General features: G+C 35.7%; 2 protein-coding genes across 4 annotated transcripts in view; one reads left to right on the forward strand and one right to left on the reverse strand.

The window, feature by feature from the left end:
• Nucleotides 1-21220, reverse strand: part of LOC139967002 (ileal sodium/bile acid cotransporter-like) — a 57526-nt gene that overhangs the window by 4638 nt on the left and 31668 nt on the right. Inside the window, exon 1 of one of the 2 annotated variants that reach the window (XM_071970566.1) lies at nt 3653-4988. The exons of the other annotated variant lie outside the window; for it this stretch is intronic. Coding sequence (XP_071826667.1) covers nt 3653-4047 — 395 coding nt within the window. The 5' untranslated portion in view covers nt 4048-4988. Of the gene's footprint in view, nt 1-3652; nt 4989-21220 lie in introns of those variants that run through there. 2 annotated transcript variants of the gene reach the window in all.
• LOC139967001 (uncharacterized) overlaps nt 15281-21220 on the forward strand; it is a 29160-nt gene continuing 23220 nt past the window's right edge. Inside the window, exon 1 of one of the 2 annotated variants that reach the window (XM_071970565.1) lies at nt 15281-15617. In XM_071970565.1, the coding sequence (XP_071826666.1) occupies nt 15545-15617 (73 nt within the window). In that variant the 5' untranslated portion in view covers nt 15281-15544. The remainder of the gene's footprint in view (nt 15618-21220) is intronic. The other variant, XM_071970564.1, reaches the window with a different exon arrangement.

The raw sequence follows: 21220 nt of genomic DNA on the forward strand, positions 1-21220 counted from the left end.
AGTCTTAGCAACTACACTAATTTGGGAGGGGGCTCAAGAGTAACATCAAGGAAGGCTCAACGCCCCCCACCCCCACCCATCACCTGTCAGACAGGACAATACAAAAAGTACAGAAACATTTAATCATTTTGCTTCTAAGCACCTTCCATTTTACGAACATTTCTTAAGGGCCGGGGCCACCAGTCATCTTACACCCCTCCCATGGATGACATATAGCATCTTAGTCCCCGCCTCCTCCCAGAACAAAAGATTTCGGTTACCGCCCGTGTAGATGTTACCTAATTGCATGTTTTTCTTCAAAGTCCAACCAATTATACTGAGTCATTAGAATAATCATCCGTACAAACAGTATGAAGAGTTATTTCCACAATATGTAATGACTTGGTACAAGTTGCCTAATAGCTTGATTAGAATTGCAGCTGGATCAGAAATTTAAAGCAGACTGAATGGGCTATGCACATATAAATCTGCTGTGAACGTTTTGGATGTCTAAACATGTTAAATATTGTAATTGTAGCAAGTATTCACTCCAAGCATGTAGATGTAAGAAGATACTACCGTTAACCGGCTTAAAAGAAATAAATAAGTGCCGGGAAACGTCGCATATGCATCGACATCTATGTTTATATTACATGTTGTGTATCGCGGCTGTATGCCTTTTTATATCTAGTACAATTCTTCACCACTTATCAAAGTTGCGATCTTTATGTTACAGTGTTCGATACGATAAAATATGTATTTATTTCTGAGCAAAACGTTCGGAGGTGAGGCTTTGCTGTCAACATTGTAAATGCTTATATGTCCCGTATGGTGCAACACTCGGTCTCGAATACACGGGGGAAAAATTATGTGTTTATAAAACGTGCGGATTCAACGGGGAGGGATGCCTAAATATATGCATCAGAATATACCTTTGACGTCTATAACTTCATTTTCATTTTCTATGGGAGGACCCCACACCCCACACATGGGTCGACGTGAAAGACCCCAGGAGCCACTCTCCCTCCAATATCTAGTGGAAGGTCGTTTTCTATTTATTTACCTTGTATCAAATCAAACAAAGTTATTGTAAAAGGCAACTAAACCTTTGACACACTTCACTCCGATACCGTCTAAGATTCGTTTTAAATCGTAATGAAAAACACATAAGAATTGGTCGACGACTCATGCATGCAGGCAAGAGATTGACCTCGGAGACACAAACAGTTAAGATAAAAAATTGGCAAATATATTAGATTATTTTCTCGCTTGTAAGATATAGTTGAACATCAGAACCTGCTGCATGTTTATTGATTTTGTGAAAATTAATTACGGTATTCCGTAAAGAATCAATGTACTATCGTGGACAACTTGTATGTGGATTATCGACTACTTCGGTCTCGTTTCTATGCCGTTAAGCTATATACAATATAATTATAATGTTAAATAATAACAAAAGTCTCGAAATTGTAACTTAAATAATGTGTTAGTAAAGTACGTATTATGTCACACAATGACGTACAGTAAAGGTTCTTCAATCTCTTATACAGCATGCACGGAAACGTCACACTGACAGAAATTGCTGCTAACGGTCTTCAAGACAATTAATAGTGTTAAGAAGCAAATTAAGAAGATTGTTTTAGAGCTGTACCGATATGTTTTTAAAGTAACAATAGTTGCGTTTGCAACGCACCTGGAATTAAGTACATTACCGTGTTGTTCGATCAGTGACTTTATACCATAGCATGTGTTTAAACACCTCGAAAGAGTCTCTCACTTTTCAAGACAAACATCAACAATAATCATATAGCACAGAATATGCATCTTCGTTTAACTTCTTTATGTGAAAAAAAGGCTGTAACATTAGTGTAGTTTACTTGCTTCAAACTCAACGCTGATGTAACTGTGGAATTTAAACTAACTCACTATGAGTTACTCATAAAATCTAGCACTATAGATTTACACGAACTAGTTCAAAGCTACTGATCCAACCATGTAGAAGAATTCTTCTGACGATTCGATGATTATGACAATTGGAACAAACCATGATCACGATTTCATAAATGTTTGAAGTGGATCAGTGAGCCTTGCTTGCTATTTCATTTTTACATTGGTTAGCTGAAAATGTGGCTCATAAACATTCCATACCTTGTCCCTCCACCCTCCAACTTCTCATTAGCTGATAGTATATTACATAGCACTTGTCATATCCTGCTTCTCACTAGCTGATAGGTTATTACATAGCAGTTGTCATATCCTACTTCTCATTAGCTGATAGCATATTACACAGCGGTAGTCATATCCTACTTCTCATTAGCTGATAGTATATTACATAGTGGTTGTCATATCCTACTTCTCACTAGCTGGTAGCATATTACATAGCAGTTGTCATATCCTACTTCTCACTAGCTGATAGCATATTACACAGCGGTAGTCATATCCTACTTCTCATTAGCTGATAGCATATTACATAGCGGTTGTCATATCCTGCTTCTCACTAGCTGATAGGTTATTACATAGCAGTTGTCATATCCTACTTCTCACTAGCTGATAGCATATTACATAGCAGTTGTCATATCCTACTTCTCATTAGCTGATAGCATATTACACAGCGGTAGTCATATCCTACTTCTCATTAGCTGATAGCATATTACATAGCAGTTGTCATATCCTACTTCTCACTAGCTGATAGTATATTACATAGCAGTTGTCATATCCTACTTCTCATTAGCTGATAGTATATTACATAGCAGTTGTCATATCCTACTTCTCACTAGCTGATAGCATATTACACAGCGGTAGTCATATCCTACTTCTCACTAGCTGATAGTATATTACATAGCAGTTGTCATATCCTACTTCTCACTAGCTGATAGCATATTACATAGCAGTTGTCATATCCTACTTCTCACTAGCTGATAGTATATTACATAGCAGTTGTCATATCCTACTTCTCACTAGCTGATAGTATATTACACAGCTAGCAGTTGTCATATCCTACTTCTTACTAGCTGATAGCATATTACACAGTAATTGTCATATCCTACTCCTCATTCTGTGGTTCGGTGGAGATATATCTGAGATTATTACTTTCAAATCTTAAGTCTTATATTTTGGTAAGCTACCGAATTGCAGCCTACAAACATTGGCTTTCTTCTTGTCCTTTTTGGCACTCAGTAACACAAATTCTAGGTGGATAACGAGTATATTAGCTGATCTGACGTATATAAACCTTTCCTACAGAGATTTACAGTCGCTTGGTTATACGACCCCATTTCCATGGAGAAGTAACGATAAACAACGACAGTTAAGTTGGTCAAGGGTGAACGCGTCGTGCATCACATGTAAAACCTAATAGACTGTATCATTGTGCCTGTATATAAAACCAACCATTTTATGCGATCGAATTCAAGCGAAATGTGATCTTTTAAGAACCGTCGTCGACGTAGTACAAGATATCACTACGGCTACGCCAATTGTGACGCCACAAAATTCCAACAAACGCTATCGTTCCATGGTTTATGTGGTATTATTTCTTTATAAAGTTCCAATGATATTTCATATCTGTTATGGTATAATTTCTTGGAAACATAACATCATTAGATGTTAATTGTAATCACTATATAAATTCAGCAGATGTTACGAATAAATAGCTGCATGTGTTACGACTTACCTAAGCGCCACATTACCCTCTCCCCAGAACGATAATACACTTGCGTAGGAGGCCGATGGGGCTGATGCAACCAACACCATCGCCAAAGCTTCGTGCACAGTCATATTTAACAATATCGCTAACAGGAACCCAGCAAGCGGTTGAATTAGGGTTTGAAGAAATAGACCTATGCATAGTCCTTTAGCAAGTCGTGTCTCTTTCCTCTGAAAGTCCTTCACTGATATTACGCAGCCGACTCCAAACATTGAGATTCCGCCACAGATGTGTGTTATAAGCTGAGTTAGTTTCTCCAGTTGGTATATGTCATTTAGATCCCATTCACTTGCTGTTTTACTCAACATTGAATAAAGATGAATACCCGTTATATTTGGATCTCCTGACGGATCATACGCCATCTTGATTATCTCTTTGAATCCTTCACAAAGTAGGCTAATAGTTAATGTCACAAATCTCTGTTCTCTGTCCAAGTTGACGTGCTTTAATGTTAACTATAATCACAGATTGTATGACTTGACTGCACCATTACAATATGGTTCTCAACACGACATACACCTGCACTGCTAACACGAAGTAAGTTCGGATATATCCCGGGAAAACAAAATAAACTAACTGCATGTATAGTATTATTTTACACCAACTTCAATAATGAGCGAAATTTGTCCGCAATAATAACTACAAATTATGAATATTCTCAAGATGTTATACCGGTACAAGACGAATTTATTCACAAGATGAAGGTTACAAAATATGTTAGCATCTGGCTTTGTTCTTTTTCTCCTGGAAAATACTGCTTCCGTAAATAATTTGAAGAGAATTGAAAAACCCTTAAATAAGGGTGAAATCGACGTATAGTTCTTCTTCGTGTGTCCTCATCGATGCAGACTACACACTTGCTACACTTTTATCAATACAAATAAAACTAGCGGTGATGTACAAACAAAAAGACGTCTTTATAAAATCCATCGATATTTTCAAGTTTACGTCCTTGTCGATGCTATTGCTCAGGTCACGTTAAAAAGAACTGTTTAATTAACTCGACGCCATTGGTTAACTTAAATAAAGATATTTGATGTCTAGTCTGTTACAAATTTGCTTATTGTTATGCTGTGTGCTGTATTATCACGAATCTGGAAGCTATGGTATAGATGTCTACCTCCACGTCCAACTAAAACGGTGTAATGAGACGACGAAAGAAGAGCAGGTCTGAAAATACAGCTCTGGTAGGCATATACCAGCCAAACAACAGGTTCTGAATAACATGCAGGTATCAATATGGACTGTACATGGCTACTTCTGCAACAAATGTACCATATCGTTAAAAGTGGATATCCAGGTAACGGGCAATGTAAAATTTATATTGAAGAGAACAAGTGTTACACTGTTAATGAAAACGGCCACCTATTGTCCTTAAATCCAGATATACGGTGAACTATATTGACCGGATATACATTCTGCGTTACCGTACTGCATGAAAGTGGGTCACAGCAGATCGTCTGTGATGTCACCAGGGCTCAAGGGCGGCGGAACCGGGGGGGCACAGGGGGCACGTGCCCCCCCCCACTTTTCCTCAGGTTAAAAATGTGCCCTTTTTCTACATAAAAATTTAGGTGTCTCAAGTTAGCAAGAGGCCAGGGAACCAGAATGAACACTCGGGAAGGGCCGTTTCCGGCCATCTGAGGGGTTTGTAAAACCAAAAATTTCCTGTACGCTCCGCGCCAATCGATGGTGGCGCTCCGCTCAGATAGTCGTGCATATAACTTTGCAAATCCTGGCTACGCCCCTGACTTTTAATGAATTTCTGTGGGTCAATCTCAAAGCTATTTCGAATGGAAAAAAAATGTTAATATATTAACAAAGAATAAACTCTAATTCGGAAGATTCCTACATTAGCAACTAGCATGATTTCACCTCATTTTGTCTCAAAAGAAAACTTGTTCATTGTTTCCCAATTTGCACATTGGATATTGCAGTGCTAGTATGCATATTTTCTTTGTGGGGGGGGGGGGGGGCGTTGATGGAGTGATGTGTATACGCAAATAAGATAATACAATAAGATTTATAAAGGGTACTAAATATAAGGCTGCATCAGTCCAATCGAATTTCTGCAAAGTGCCCTTTGATGTCGGTGCCCCCCCCCCCCCAGATTAAAAGTGCTTCCGCCGCCCTTGCCAGGGCTAATGTGATTCAAAAGCTTTACATGGACAGTCATATTGTTGATTTATCTTTGAAACATGATACATTTATAATGTTTGTTCTAGCTGTCAATGTTATCTGTAATTAGAGTTTTATTCTTCACTCTTTTTTTATAGAAATACTACACTTTCCTCTGTGTATAAATAATTGACATCACCTAATGAAGAATAACATTTTCAGTTCAATGGCCCTGGTGACGTCATTCACTCTGCTGTTGTCAGATGCATCCCAAAATAACAGCAAAATCATATTTGAAAAATTCATATCTTCGCAACACAAATACTATGAGGGTCAGGTTTTGACCTAAAAATGCAGAACCCTCCAGCCATTTTTGATGAGCAATCCGCTTTAGCCACTGGAAGATCCCTTTAAGTTTCCCTTTATTTAAATGTGATAGAATGATCATAACAGATCATTGCATACAATGAGACCAACGGTTGCTTTTCAATAGTACTTTTTAATATTTTGGGTGTAATTACATCACGAGTGGCGGTTCATCTCAGAGTGGCTGAACAAATGCATAGTGATGTCCATTGTGATAAAGATATGCAAGGGGTAGCCTTATAATGCACCGTAGCATGACAACATTTATACAGTAGGTAGTCATGCGTCACATATCCTGATACTACAGTACAGTTACACTCTGTTAAGTACGGTACCAGTTACATGGCTCTCGAGACCAGTCATGTATCACACCGTCTAAATACTTCGTTACAACGATCATCACATATCCTGACATACAGTCATACACAATATCCTCGATGCTCCAGTACAGTCATGTTAACATCCTCCCAGTACAGTCATGAGTGAAATATCCTGATACAACAGTACAGTTAAGTACGGTAACATAACATGGCACTCGAGACCAGTCATGTATCACACATCTAAATACTTCGTTACAGTCGTGCATTTCAGTTCCTGACATACAGTCATACACAATATCCCCGATGCGCCAGTGTTGACGTGCGATATGTTTAGCATGACATATTATTCAAGAATTGACAGGTTTTAATGACTTTCCCAGAAATAATATGTTTAATCATTCCAGTTTATTCGGTCACTACACGTTACGGATAAACAATCAGTGGTTTCTGACTATAAACAGTGACACTCTTTAAGGCAGTTAGTGTTACATATAATTATAGGAGAGAGTATTATCTGGCATAAATTCATTGCATTCAATTCACTTTTTATTTTAGTACACATGAACTGTTACTTTTGTCATTACATTTGTCATTATGTAATACGAGTGCAGCATCATGAGTATACAAGTACAATTCCCTTTGGTCTGAGGACAATAGCATGCGAGTACAATGTGTTCTAAGCCCGAGAACTAGCAATTAATCCTGTCTAATTATTTATAAAGGGGGACGTCTCGCTAAAGCCTGGTTTCTTCGATTCTCAACCACCTTCTTGTGTTAATGTGTATATATACCATCGTACCATTTCATATTGTGTGGAAGTATATTCCCAAACTCAAAGAAACTTATCAAGCTCAAACCAGCGTGTCCATTATTAAGTTGCTAAGATTTACTTTTAAGATTTACTTATTATTTTAATAATTACGTTTTGATTGATATTGACTGATTTTGACATTGTATATCTCATACAAAATGTTTAACAAGCTCAACCACACCTTATAATTTGTTCAACACGCATGGAGCTACTTAGCAGATCAACATGTGTTTAAGAATTTCAATAGCTCAAAGATATCACGGGGCACTTGTCAAATATTTGCTTCTATAAACTATAGGTTTTTCTCGTTCAAGAGCAATGTTCTCCGTGTTTGCTGTTTACATTTAGTACAACCCCCCATGATGATTGTCTCGCAAACAATATTTGGAATGGTTAGTATATTCTAGGTAAATTCCCCAAAATAAGTTAACTCTTTATTAGAAAACTTCAGTTAATACTTTATTCCCACATGAAATTATTTACGCAGATGTTATCGCCCGCAAATGGACTGAGAAGAATAGAAAAGAAAGGACAATTTCTATGTAAAATATATAAATTGACGGTAGATGTTTCTCTATTCCTCTCAATATATCATACTGGACAATTATTACGTACACTAACAACTTTCATTTATTGACAAAAGTTGATCATTCTTGTCGACGATATGGAAATTATGTACTTGTTTTTGCAAGAGGTTTTCCCTTCTATTATATTCCTTACTTTCTGCAGTCGAGTAGGTAACATTGATTTCTCATTTGCTGATATTATCTTCACGTCCTCATTAACGGAATGCGTTAAAGTGTGTGTTATGAAGCACATTCCATGATTTGCATATAACCAATCCAAACCTGCATAATTATTGTTAAAGCAATGAATAACTTATAAACGCTTATTTAAAGCAAATATATGCGCTGAAACTTTGAATACTATAACTTATAGGCCTACATGCCTACTGAATCTTAAATATTTATAGCTCAAATGAATTTCCTTTTAATTGAGATCACCATAACTCTGGGTCGAGAGCACTGAGTCTCTTAAATTTCACTAATACTTGTTTGCTGTTTTGTTCTGAATCTCCCAAGTTTCAACAAATTGTTCATGACTTTCTCTCGCTCCTTTCACAGTATGTTAAGGATATCGTCACTTACAGTTACATACATAGAGTGAATGTTAATCATTTTAATAAATTACATTAAACTTGATATTTCGTATTCATAAAAGTGCCTTTTTTTTTGTCTTTATGAAATATTAGAATAATACCTATTGTTTACTAGAGTATTGGCAGTGATTAGTCATAAACACTTGACACTTCCCTTCGGACCAGAGTTGCCAATTGAGGGCGCCGAAGCGCTAATTGTCTTTCAGAAAAGTTGCTGGCTTCTGGCAGATTGGTTCATTCAAGACATACGCCACCTTTTATTTGAAATGTATTGTTTCAAATATATGGTGAGACGAGGTACAGTAGATATGACAGGGCCGCAACCCCGTATACTTGTAGTCCGAATAAAATCAAGGGCCGCTCAGCCCCCCCCCCCCCTCCCCAGCTCCCACTGGCAGACAGAACATAGTTTAGGGCTACAATACATACATGTATAACATGCATGTACAGTAATACATAAACTGTTGAAAAAGTTAAGTTGCAAAGCACCATTTTGTATCTAAGTTTGGTACCTTCCAGTGTACCAAAATTTCCAATTGGAGGGTTAACCCCTCCGATTACACCCCTCCGCATGACGAAATCATCACTGAATACCTTTGCCACATCATAAAAAATGGTGGTTGCGAGCATGGGACATTATATACCACTGAAATACCTGAATGAATGAGGTATCACACATTTCGCCGAGGTAAGTAAATGAGGTATATGGGGTACCACTGACATAACGTAGCCATACCCTGTACCTGACTATATCAATGGAGTAATGTAGATACTCTGTACCTGATATCAATGGCATTAATGATATCAGTGAGGTAATACATTGTAACCTGACTAACTGATATCAATGAGGTAATGTAGCTAATCTGTACCTGCATTATTAACTGAGGCATCAATGATCATTGAGGTAATGTTGGAGCTACCTTATATCTGACTAACTGAGGCATTAATGATATCATTGAAGTAATGTGGCAGCTACCTTGTATCTGACTAGCTGAGGCATTAATGATACAACTGAGGTAACATAGCTACCCTGTACCTGAACGACTAACTGAGGCATGAATGATATCAGTGAGGTGATGTAGCAGCTACCTTATATCTGACTAACTGAGGCATTAATGATATCAGTAAGGTTATGTAGCTACCCTGTAACTGAATAACTGATACCAATGAGGTAACATAGCTACCCTGTACCTGACGGACTAACTGAGGCATCAATGATATCAGTGAGGTAATGTAACAGCTACCTTGTATCTGACTAACTGAGACATTAATGATACCAGTGAGGTAATGTAGCTACCCTTTACCAGAACTAGTAATGATACCACTGAGGTAACATAGCTATCATATTATATATTATACGTATTTATGTATACTGCACTCTGTCAATATGCCCCGCAGCAAAGATATCTCTCTTTCCCAGGCATTTGTGATGTATATATCTATCTAATGTTTGGGATAGACACGGGAGATTGAAATCAACAGAGATCAATGTTTGGCTTCATAAATGTTGCTAAATATCGCACAATTATACTGGTAATAGTCTAAACTTTCATTTATCAGAATTCTATCCTTATTTCGGGTTTATTTATAGGTAAGTATTTCGGATTAACATGTTTCAAAATCTGAGATATTATAAATCTGAGATGTAACATTTGACAAATGTATTATAAACAAAACGTAACGTATAAGCTTAAAGGATATGCTATACCACATCTGACATGTGGTATGATAAGAGTACGTTTCCAAATGTTTGCTTAATGTTCATATTTGTTTTGAAAAATAACATAAATTTCCAATATTTCATATCAGGTGATGTAACTGCAAATCTAACAGTAAATGTCTTTTTTTTCCCTTCAAATTATGAAACGATTGTCTCCGATTTGTTTTTATAAAAATAGGCCTTACACATTCAAAATGTAAAAACTGAAGTCACATCCCTCCTATTGACAAACCTCACTCACCCTTCAATTTTAACGACAAGCATTCAATCATAACAACTTACCTTTTTACAGGTATAGGTGATCTTGGAAATCATTATTATTATATTAACGATTTGCCTGTTTTTACCGTTTTATGCTGTTGTTATCATTTCAATTACTAATATGATACAGGTATTCCTACAGGTTTTCTCAGTCTGTGAACTTATGTATGACATCTTCTCCACAGAAGTAAGTTATCGAAAACACTTACCTAGTTTTAGATCCAATTGAACTGTTTTCGACTAATTTTAGAACCCCTATTTTAGTATTTCCTATTTAAGAATATGCCTGTTTTTGAAAGAAAATAATCGATTTCCTGAAGTCCCGCAGGGGTTTTCTTGAACTATAATTAGTTTGTTCCTATAAATTGCATTCTATTTAACGGTAAGTCTTAAAACTCCTTTTCAGGATTGCAATGAAACTTCATGGACAATATGACAAACATTCTAACATATAGGCTATATAGGATTTGGGTGGGTAAAGTAAAAGGCATCGTAAAATTTGGGAGAACGAATCAGTTGATCAGATGACGCCACTGGTCGCAACATATAGTATCCACCATAGCCAATAGGTTAGGACGTTCACATGAAGACCGATGCGGGGGGGGGGGGGGGGTCGGGAAAGTGTAAACCCGGCGATGGGTGGTAAGAATTTTGAGAGTATACGTAAAGGCATGAAATATGTTCATCATTAAAATTGTGAAATATATAAAATGTTGAGACAAAGATTTGATCAGGACTAGACGAGCTTGGGAGTATGCCAGCACCATTCCCGAGTGAAAAACTCACATGCGCAGTTAGAAACCCCTGTTTGTTTTTATGTTCCTATACAGACTATAAGGAAGTGGTTGGCATCTTTCTTGGTGTTTTTTTTCTTCTCGTTAATGAGCCTTTTAAAATCGGAGGCGCCAGCTCTTATGCCTGAGTCTATATATAGTATTTATACCGTTGCTTCATTTCCGATATAAGATATTTAGTACTAAAAATAACACTTTTGTTTTAATGTCTCTTCGGTATACATGACTGCCAAACTTACTGCTACATGTATAATGCAACGGAGCAATTTAATGCCTGCATGGACTATTTAGTTTCCAGAATAACAAATTTCTTGTAATTGAGTAAAATCCTCTATTTCATTAAAGGTCAGCGTGACTGATCATGATTAGAGGGTTTATATATAGTTCTTCAGTTCCGAGAAATCACCGAGTTGGCTAATTATCAGTACTTGTTAAATTCCGTCTCAACATTTATGATCTGCAGGTTGATCACGACAGAACGTTATAAATTTCTTTGCTCTTGGCATTTTGATTTATTATACACCGAAACTACAAACTCTTTCGAAGAAGTCCTCTACGCATTCACACTATTACATAAAATAGACCCTACTATTGCTGGAGGTGCATTAAATCGCAAAGATATATGAATATTTTAGTTTATAGTGAGTTAGATTTGGAAAGATTTAGATTTCTTTTACAAAATTTGAGACTAAACATAAACAATACATTTATTTTCTACATCGGTAGCGTGATAATTGTATTTAAATTTCGTCCTAACGTTGGAGATCAATAATTATTCCTAATCGGTCGAATCGATTGATTGATCGGAACATCAAGTAGTCCAAAAATTTGAGACCACAACATGACAATTAAATCTGGTTCAGTCTTTTGAAGCATTAATTCCGGTTAACCAAAACGAAAGTTAAGTAACCGACGAGTTACGGTATAGTGTTCTTAAAGCACATGTATTATGTAATGATAGATGGATAATAATTTGGTAACTTGAAAAAGTGCTCCAATGTATATTTACATATTTATAGTTGTAAATTTAGTTCATTTTATTTCAACTTCGTATTAAATATTTCATCTGCTGTAACCATATGAGAAACCAACTTCCTTCAACTAAGAGGGAAACCAATGGTGAGGCTGACATCTTCAATTTAACTCCCAGTAACCTAATCCATCACGCAAAGAAAATGTGCAGAAACTGTTCCATGTATTAGACCTTTGGTGTCGTTGTCGATTATACTCATATACCAAGCAAAAACTACAACACCCCACCGATTCACTCAGAGATTACAGATTACCGATGCTACCGATTTTATAGCATGATCCAGTTTTATTTTGGTACACAACCTTAAAATTTACAGTAGTAACTGTATTCTCTCTGTGTATCGGGTGAACACGCACACATTAAATACACTGCTCAAGATGGTCTATAATGACACATGTAACACCTAACACACACGTACACACACACATTACATATACTATATAGATAGAGGGAGCTATATAGGGGGATATATATATATATTATATATATATATAGTATAACTGATCCAACTACTACTAGAACAACTACTAGTGTTCTACTAGACCAACTACTAGAACAACTACTAGTGTTCCACTAGTCTCAACTAGTCTCAACATATATTTCGCTCTGTCCACCGGACATAGAGCACTCTGCGCCAAGATAGACGCCAACCAACCAACTTAATATATATAAATATATATATATATATATATATATATATATATATATATATATATATATATATATATACATATAATTGAGAGAAAGTCACCCATGCCTTTATTCCATTTAGCTTCACATAATACTTCTAATACACTGTACCTCTGGAGAGCGCCACTCCAGTCTTTGCTATGTAAATTATCGTGTTGTCATTTACGGGTAAGTTCGCTTTGTGTAAGAATATCACTCAGCAGAAACAGTGTCAAACAAAAACCGCATATAGTATCGTGTAAGTGATAGTTGTAAAGATTTATTGCTTAACTCAACCAATCAATAAATTACGACTTGTTTTTGCACAAACGGCTTACAAAAGGCACTGGTAATATCTCTGTGAACTGAAGTATACAGCATCACCTACATTATTGATTTATCTTTTTTATCCAGACAACTAAAATATGTAGATTATATACCAGAAACAAAATACAGTTGTCCTTATATTGCCTCAAGAAAAATGTGAAATTGAAACAAATGTGACAAAAAAACAGACGTCAACATTACACAATTGAAACCGACCAAATGTCTTGTATTACATTGCTTCTGTTTTCATAGGTATTTGATAACATACTCTTGAAATACCATGTAGCCCGCTTTAGTTACCATTGACGTCACTTTGACGTCAGCATCGTCGCTAGGTATTGCCGTGATCTGACCATATTTTAGTATGTGACAGATCGCATTTTGTGTTATTAATTCTTGAGATGCCCTTTTCAGATTTAATTAACTGAAGAATTATTTGCCCCTTTTCCTGAACACTGTCTGAAGAGCTGGTGACAAATGTTAAATTTGGAATAGGTAAGATCACAACACCTTTTACCTGTAGCTAATAAACCATACTAGAACTTGAGCAAAGTAGGCGTTACTGTCAGAAAGATGACCTGTTAACATTTGAAATGTAAGCAAGTAAAAATAGGAGAGTGTCTCAATGGAAAACAAGGAAGATATGAATAACAGAGGTTACCACAAGTGGTCTTATAAACGTGTTCAGCGGAAGAAGCTTTATCTATATTTGAACTTACACTTATGAAACAGTATTCCAGTATCCATGAGTAACCTTTGAATTCATATTCCACTCTCCATCACCTGTTAACATTTAAGATGAAAGTGATCAAATCTGAAACATTCCTCCCCGTCAACCTCCTTCATACGTAATTTATCAAGTTAAACTCACGTTCCTTTTGCCACAAGTTTTTAATAAGACGCTAGTTCTACTGAGATAAAAATTCAGATATTCCTTTCAACAAGTCTGCGAGTGGAAAGCTATAAAAACGATAAACTCTAATAAAATAAAATAATATAGATTAACTAATGTTATTTGAGAACAACCACTTCATTATCATCTGAACGTAATATATTCATTAACTTTTTCAACAAAAAAAATGTGTTTGGCTCATTAGCTAAACCGCTTGCAAACGGATTAACTATGCTGCGAACTTATCAACTTTACACTGCCAATGATGTAAACTTCTTACTTCATTCTTCTCTGAAATATGATACATATATTCTTTTACTTCAAGCACTCTAACTTGCTTCAACCCTAAAATACATTTTTCCGGAAAAGAAAAACTTGCTATTCACTTCCTTCTTGTATAAGCATGCATCCACTTGTGATGAATAAATGTATCTTGACTGGCTGGTTTCGAAATGGCAGCTTATGATGTTTGTATTCCAAAACGGATTCTTTCGGCGTCATGGCTCTGTAATTACAAGCCAATCCACGCCAGCGGAAGCACGGTATTATGATCTACGTCAGCATTTACGTGCAGCAATGGACAAAACAAGCGCTGACGTCGCTGACGACGAGCAAAGCCCTCGCATTATGTCGTAATAGTGGGTGTGCTTTAGTATCAAATCTACGGATGCGGGTAATGGTCGTTTGCAGTCAATCTTTATATATAAAATCAATTTATCATTTCACTGCGTGTGGTCTCACATACGTTATTTGATTACTATTTTGTATTATTAGTATTATTCTAATAGAGGTGCATGTGAATAACCTAACCCTCGCTGGTTTTAAGCTTGGTTTATAGAAAATAAATTCCCACAATTACATTAACGAAACTGTTAATATTTAAATATGTTTCCATAACATCTTAAGACTATTAATGATAAAGTCCCTGATTGATAGTGCTTTACAAAATTATCTCTATCACAAACTTTAATGAATGGCGCACTTAATGATCATGTTATGCAGAAAAAAAAACAAATTCACATATTTATAACAAGGTTTCGATATTTTTGTTTAAATGTTGGTGAAGGAATTTCAGGAGACAAGCACGCATATATCGTACATGACGCTAAAGAGCATCCTTATCATTACGAACCGCGGCGAGCTTCATGCGGCGGAGGTTGTACAAGATTTCAGGATTGGTAAGTCACTTTTTCCGGAATCACGTATTCAAGAACAAGAGTTGTCTCTGTCGTATCACAAGAGAATTGGAGAAAACGAAGAGGGAATACAGAGAAGAGAGACAGAAGAAAAAACGAGGATTGCTGAAGAAGGAAAAATAAACTAGTATAAAAGACGAGGCGATAATTAATACCTTTATCTATTGGAATATATCGGAGGAGAAAGTTAAACATGTTTGCAAAAAGTGTACTTCTACTTGTGTTGCTTGGGGTCGTGCGGATCTCTACAGCGGGTCCATTGAGAGGTAAGTTATGAAGTCAATTTTATTTAAAAGTACTTAAAACGTCTTCTCGGTATCTTATAGCGAATAGATAGAACACTTAAGTGAATGTTAGATATACCTTAATTGGTAAGCCGCATTTACATAATGAACTAAGGGTATATACTTTTCTTCGTCAGCATGTGTCATAGCCCAATTGTATTTTACCAGGCCCTAAAACGTGGGATTCATCATCTCATCTCAAAGTCCCAAAGTCTTAATTATTTACTTTTCTTGATGAAATTAAAGGTTATATTTTGAAATGTTTTATTCTTAAGATAATATTAAGAGTACTTTTGAATATGTTAACCGATTCGAAGAAGGTTAAATAAGATATAAAAAAAGAAGACAAAACTCAAAAAGAACTGACCCGGTATCCCCCGTCTCCTTAAATGTTCTCATCTTTTCCTAAGCTATAGAGAATTTTATGATTACCCACTTTTTTAATTTTTATTTTAATAGATCAGCGTCAAGTATGAGTCCCTTTGCATTTAAATATCACGTGATACATATGCTTTTGTTCCACATCATATTTTATAAGGTTGTTAAGTCCTTATGGGTAGATATCTACGTCATTAAGTACGAAGGTCGTGACGATAAAGCCGTCGAACACCTGTTTGCGGACCAACATGTGAAAGGTAGTTTCAGAAACTGAATTAACGCTTGTCATATAAAAGAGATTGACAATGTTTCTGCTTCATGTTTTGCTGTTTAGTGAATAACACTGTACCGGTACGTGATGTACTGTCACGTGTCATTGCTATGCAAGTATATGGTCTGTCCGAGGTGAAAACCAAACAATTTTTTACTGTTTAATTAATGACTGTGATTTACATTACATATGTCGAGACAGATGAAAGTCACAGAATGTAAATATAATTTAAATGGAAATTAGAAGTGTTCAGCTTTACAAATGTTTGCTTTGACGTTCAAAATGAACAATCTGTTTGATGCACCTCGTAAAAATAAACTTACGCCCTTCATTCCATTCAAATGCATGTAGGGTTGTGCGAATGAATTTAAATAGAACACATCACAAGTAATCGTGCTGGTGCAAAAACAAAAGAACAAAACTAAAGCTAAAGAACTAAGGGACAGGATAATCAGATGTTGTTTGTGTTTAGTGTAGTAATATCAATGAATGTGTGTCGTTACTTTCCTAATCCGTTGTTGGAGCAAATTTGCCAACTTTTACGAAATAATGATATCTCACATCGCAAAATAACCAGATGACATAACAACAAAGACTGTACCAAGTACCACATTCCTGCGTTTTTGTACCCAACACCACCTCCGTTTGAATTTAATCGTTGACGTCAGGGAAAAAAACAGTAATGCATAATCATATATGTAAATCAAGTGACGTAAATAGTAACATCCACACCGATATTGAATTACATGAAAGGCAAAATGAGGAAGCATTTCTTTGGATCTGAATTCATCGTTGTAATGATGGGCGGGCTGATGCAGTTATATACAGTTCATATATATATATTAAACTGTAGAAGAGGATTAAAGAGTAACAACTCGGAGCTATATATGAAAATTCTTACAAGGGCAAGTGTGTCTTATTTTAATCTGAGTGGGCGTTGATGTAAGAGATGGTTATAGCCAAGCGAAGGTACTGAATCGCAAATAACTTGCCTATTAATAACATGCATTACAGCATGGACACATGAATACTTTTTTTCATAACTGCAGGCGTTGCCTATCGGCTATGATAATTTTTTGTGGTTTGAATATTTAAATTGTCGGATGAAAAAAAATCTTCAACATCCATTTAAGGGCTCTTCTTTGTAAGACTTCATATACTTGACGGACAAACTTACTCTCAGCAAATTGAATTCGAAACAAAAGAACGTTCGTTCTTTGATATCGTTCGTTTGTCCTTGATACGAGCTCATTTATTTTCTCTTTCCTTCATTCTTTTTCAATTCATTTCTTTTCAAAGAATTTGACCTCAGTTAAATAATTCTTCATTGGATGTCAATGCTATAGTTCAGCAGTTGTGTCTCATTCTAGGTCCGCGTTTTCATCCAAAACCGACATTTGTTCAAAGCAAAATGCGCAAGACGAAGGTCACAAGTTTTCTATGTTATTTTTATATTTTCTAGCGAGTGTTCTGTTCAATCATTTCGAACATGCATGGTCATCAATTATGCAGTCACCACAGTAATTGGAAATATCAGTTTGATATCAGCTACCACCGAGCTGTAAATGAAGGTCATGCAATTATTACACGCGAAATTTATTCCTGTATCTTCAATACAAAGATGTTATATTTGAAAAGACAGAAATAGTTCTGTGCAAGTGATAAAAGGCAGAAAGCGAAAAAAATACGATAATCTATGTTAGTCGAAACGTTTATACTGATAGAAATATTTCGTCCTTGCAATGAGCCGGAAAAGGAGACTTAAGTATATATAACTTCTGTATGGTAACCAATGATACGAAATTCTGACAAGTGGTCAAGTAAACTTCAGGAATATTTCACTTCTATAAACAGGCGATACTTTTGTCTGTGCTAAAACGTGATCATATATGCCGGAGTGGGCTGCCACGTGAAGTTATTCATTAACTCTATTAAGTTAATAACACTCCTATTTCTGTCGCGGATAGCAGATGTCACTGTTTACATATTCAGTTATCCTCTCACATACCAATTAAAAGTAAAACCATTGAGATTCACTGATCACGTATAAAGGAGGTAGAAGAGCTGTAAATAATTGGCATCATTCGCTCTTATTATCGTTGCAGTATAGGTTCCTGTGATCGTGACGTTACGTTCAGATAGAAGATAGCAATCAGTATACAGTAACACTCACACTATATCATGAGAATTGCTATGGATATACACACACTAAATATCCATCCATCCATCCGCATATATATAATTATATATATTTGTATGTATATATATACATATATATATGGTATATGAATATACATATATATATGGTATATGAATATATATATGTATATATATATAGGCTATATATATATAGGCTATATATATATATATATATACATAATGGCACATGATTCTGTAGGCGTTGTTAATAATTTATCGGTTATACAGGAGATCGACATTTATTATATTATTTATTTGTATAAGTTTCCTGATATATTATTGTATTTTATTTCAAGTTTTCATCTATAGCTTGGCCCCTTATCTCCACCACTACAATTACCATTCCATTGTCCGATAGCGGGAGAAATGGCTTACCATCTGAATGCTTTACTCCATGCATTCTCTCTACGTTGCAGACTAAAACCATAATAGTTCTATTGAAACTATTGACTATTCACAGGCTCAACGGTTGTATGTACCCAATATTGGCGTGCATTATAAAGTTATAACACCGGGCGTGTGCATTTTGCGTAATAACTACGGGCACGTATATTATCATTAATATGTAAACAAGCACTGTGTGCGTATTGACATATAATGAAGTACGTTGCACTTCACATCAACGATTTCGCTAAAAACAAAAGGTTCAAGTGAAAGTTAATCAGTCGGACTGAAATTTCAATCTAACAGATTAAATCGAATTGAAAAACATTTACATTTACCAAGTTTGCAATGACACTGTACTGGAAAATATAGTTGATACGACGCGCACGCCATTTTAAACAAGTTGCGATGCAAGAAATCAGTAGAAATCACTTCAATTCGCGATCAATTAATTATGCTTCAAGCATGGCTGATAGTTTTTTTACAATGCTGGATGTATGCACATGATCAAAGATGGGTTGAATTATAAACAAGTATCAACTCATTAATACCTACGCACACACACGCAGAGAAGACATTAACTCCCCGTAATTACTCCTTCTTAATCTAAACAGATACAGCAAATTGCCGCCAAGTTTTGCTTGATTACCCATTTGTGTGAATAAACTGAATATCAAGTTGACATTACAAAGCGTAGAAATCTACATTTTGCCGCTCCATGGCTTTCCACTCGACAAAGTAGGTCATGTGGATGTAATCAATTGATAGATTATCTATATCTATATCATATACATACTATAATATATATATATATATATATATATATATATATAAATATATATCTATATATATGTATATATATATATATATATATAAATATATATATATATATATATATATATATATATATATATATATATATATAATGTATATCAGCGGTACAGGTGTAACCTTAGCGGTGTAGTGTAACAATAGAGCGGAATATGGTGTCACCATAGCTGTGTATGGCGTAACCAAATACCGCCTATAACCATATAGCGATGTATGGTGTAACCATATATAGAGGTGTATGGTGTAACCATATAACTGTGCATGTTTTAGCCATATATAGCGTTGAACATATATATATTAGGTTAGAAGGTTGCGTGGATGTCCAATCATGAAATCCTTTACAAACATTGTTCAAGATTTAAACTCTGTTCCCCTAGTTGTTCCAATTACAGTGTCCATTTTAATTGCAAATTTAAGCAACGCGATCGCAGTTCGAGATAAATCGCACTGACCTTTTCATCAAATCTACACACTAATTTCTTTCAAATGTATCTCAAGTAGTACCAAGTAAAAGCGACAGCAATTCCTATATATCAGATCAAATTTAATTTACTCCCATGCAGACAGTGACTCTATATGACACTTTCAAAGAGTTGAAACATTACACTTTGGAAATAAAAGAAATGCCCAAAGTTAATAAGTATACACTCAGGTAAGCATTACTATACATCGTAAACTATAATAGCATTTTCGGATGATAAATGTATTATACACTGCATAAAGCCAAACTGTGTGCGCATTGTGATTATCACACTCAAGGCGTACTCTGCTACACGTTCTTATCTGGAAGATCTAACCATGTATAATTACACGCAAGGTGGAATGCTCGTATACTTTGTGTTACAAATCAGCTCGAGGGTGGTTTTTAGAGGAATAAATTGATGCGCAATAAGTTACCCTCAGTTAATCGTAAAATCAGAATTAGCTCTTGCAGTTACAATTAAGATGGATGAAGTACTCTCGTGGGTAGTGAAAAGCTGGAGGCAGGAAGAACCGGATACCTTATAATTCAATCAAGCAAACGGCTATTTAATCTGCCCAAGAAAGGTACATCAGAGTTGTAATGGAGTCTAAGTGGAGTCAAACAAGCTGACTAGGACACCGTACACCCATCAATGTATATTGTGTCAGACCAACTGTACCTCGAGTATTTTAATTTATTTTATTTCAAATGTAGTTTTATCCTACTAAGACACTTCCAACAGTGTAGTCCCACTATACCCTAATACTAAAAATTTTACCACATGTATACCTAAGCCATTGCTGCACATGCGCAACAAAGTGTGCTTGTCGACATGCAGTTGATAAATACTATATGATGATGTGATACCTCACATTTAATTGATGAAATCAAATCTACCCGAACCGAAAATCGTGTGCAATCGATTGTATCCTTTATTAAGATGAAGGTTAACTACAAACAAACACAATTAGCCCTACAATATAGCTTGAAAATCTTTCAAGATCGCAGTAATAGTTTAACCTAATATTGGAGCTATGACAACAGCATTTAGGCACGACC

Source organism: Apostichopus japonicus, chromosome 4 (assembly GCF_037975245.1).
Source record: "Apostichopus japonicus isolate 1M-3 chromosome 4, ASM3797524v1, whole genome shotgun sequence".
Lineage (NCBI taxonomy): Eukaryota > Metazoa > Echinodermata > Holothuroidea > Aspidochirotida > Stichopodidae > Apostichopus > Apostichopus japonicus.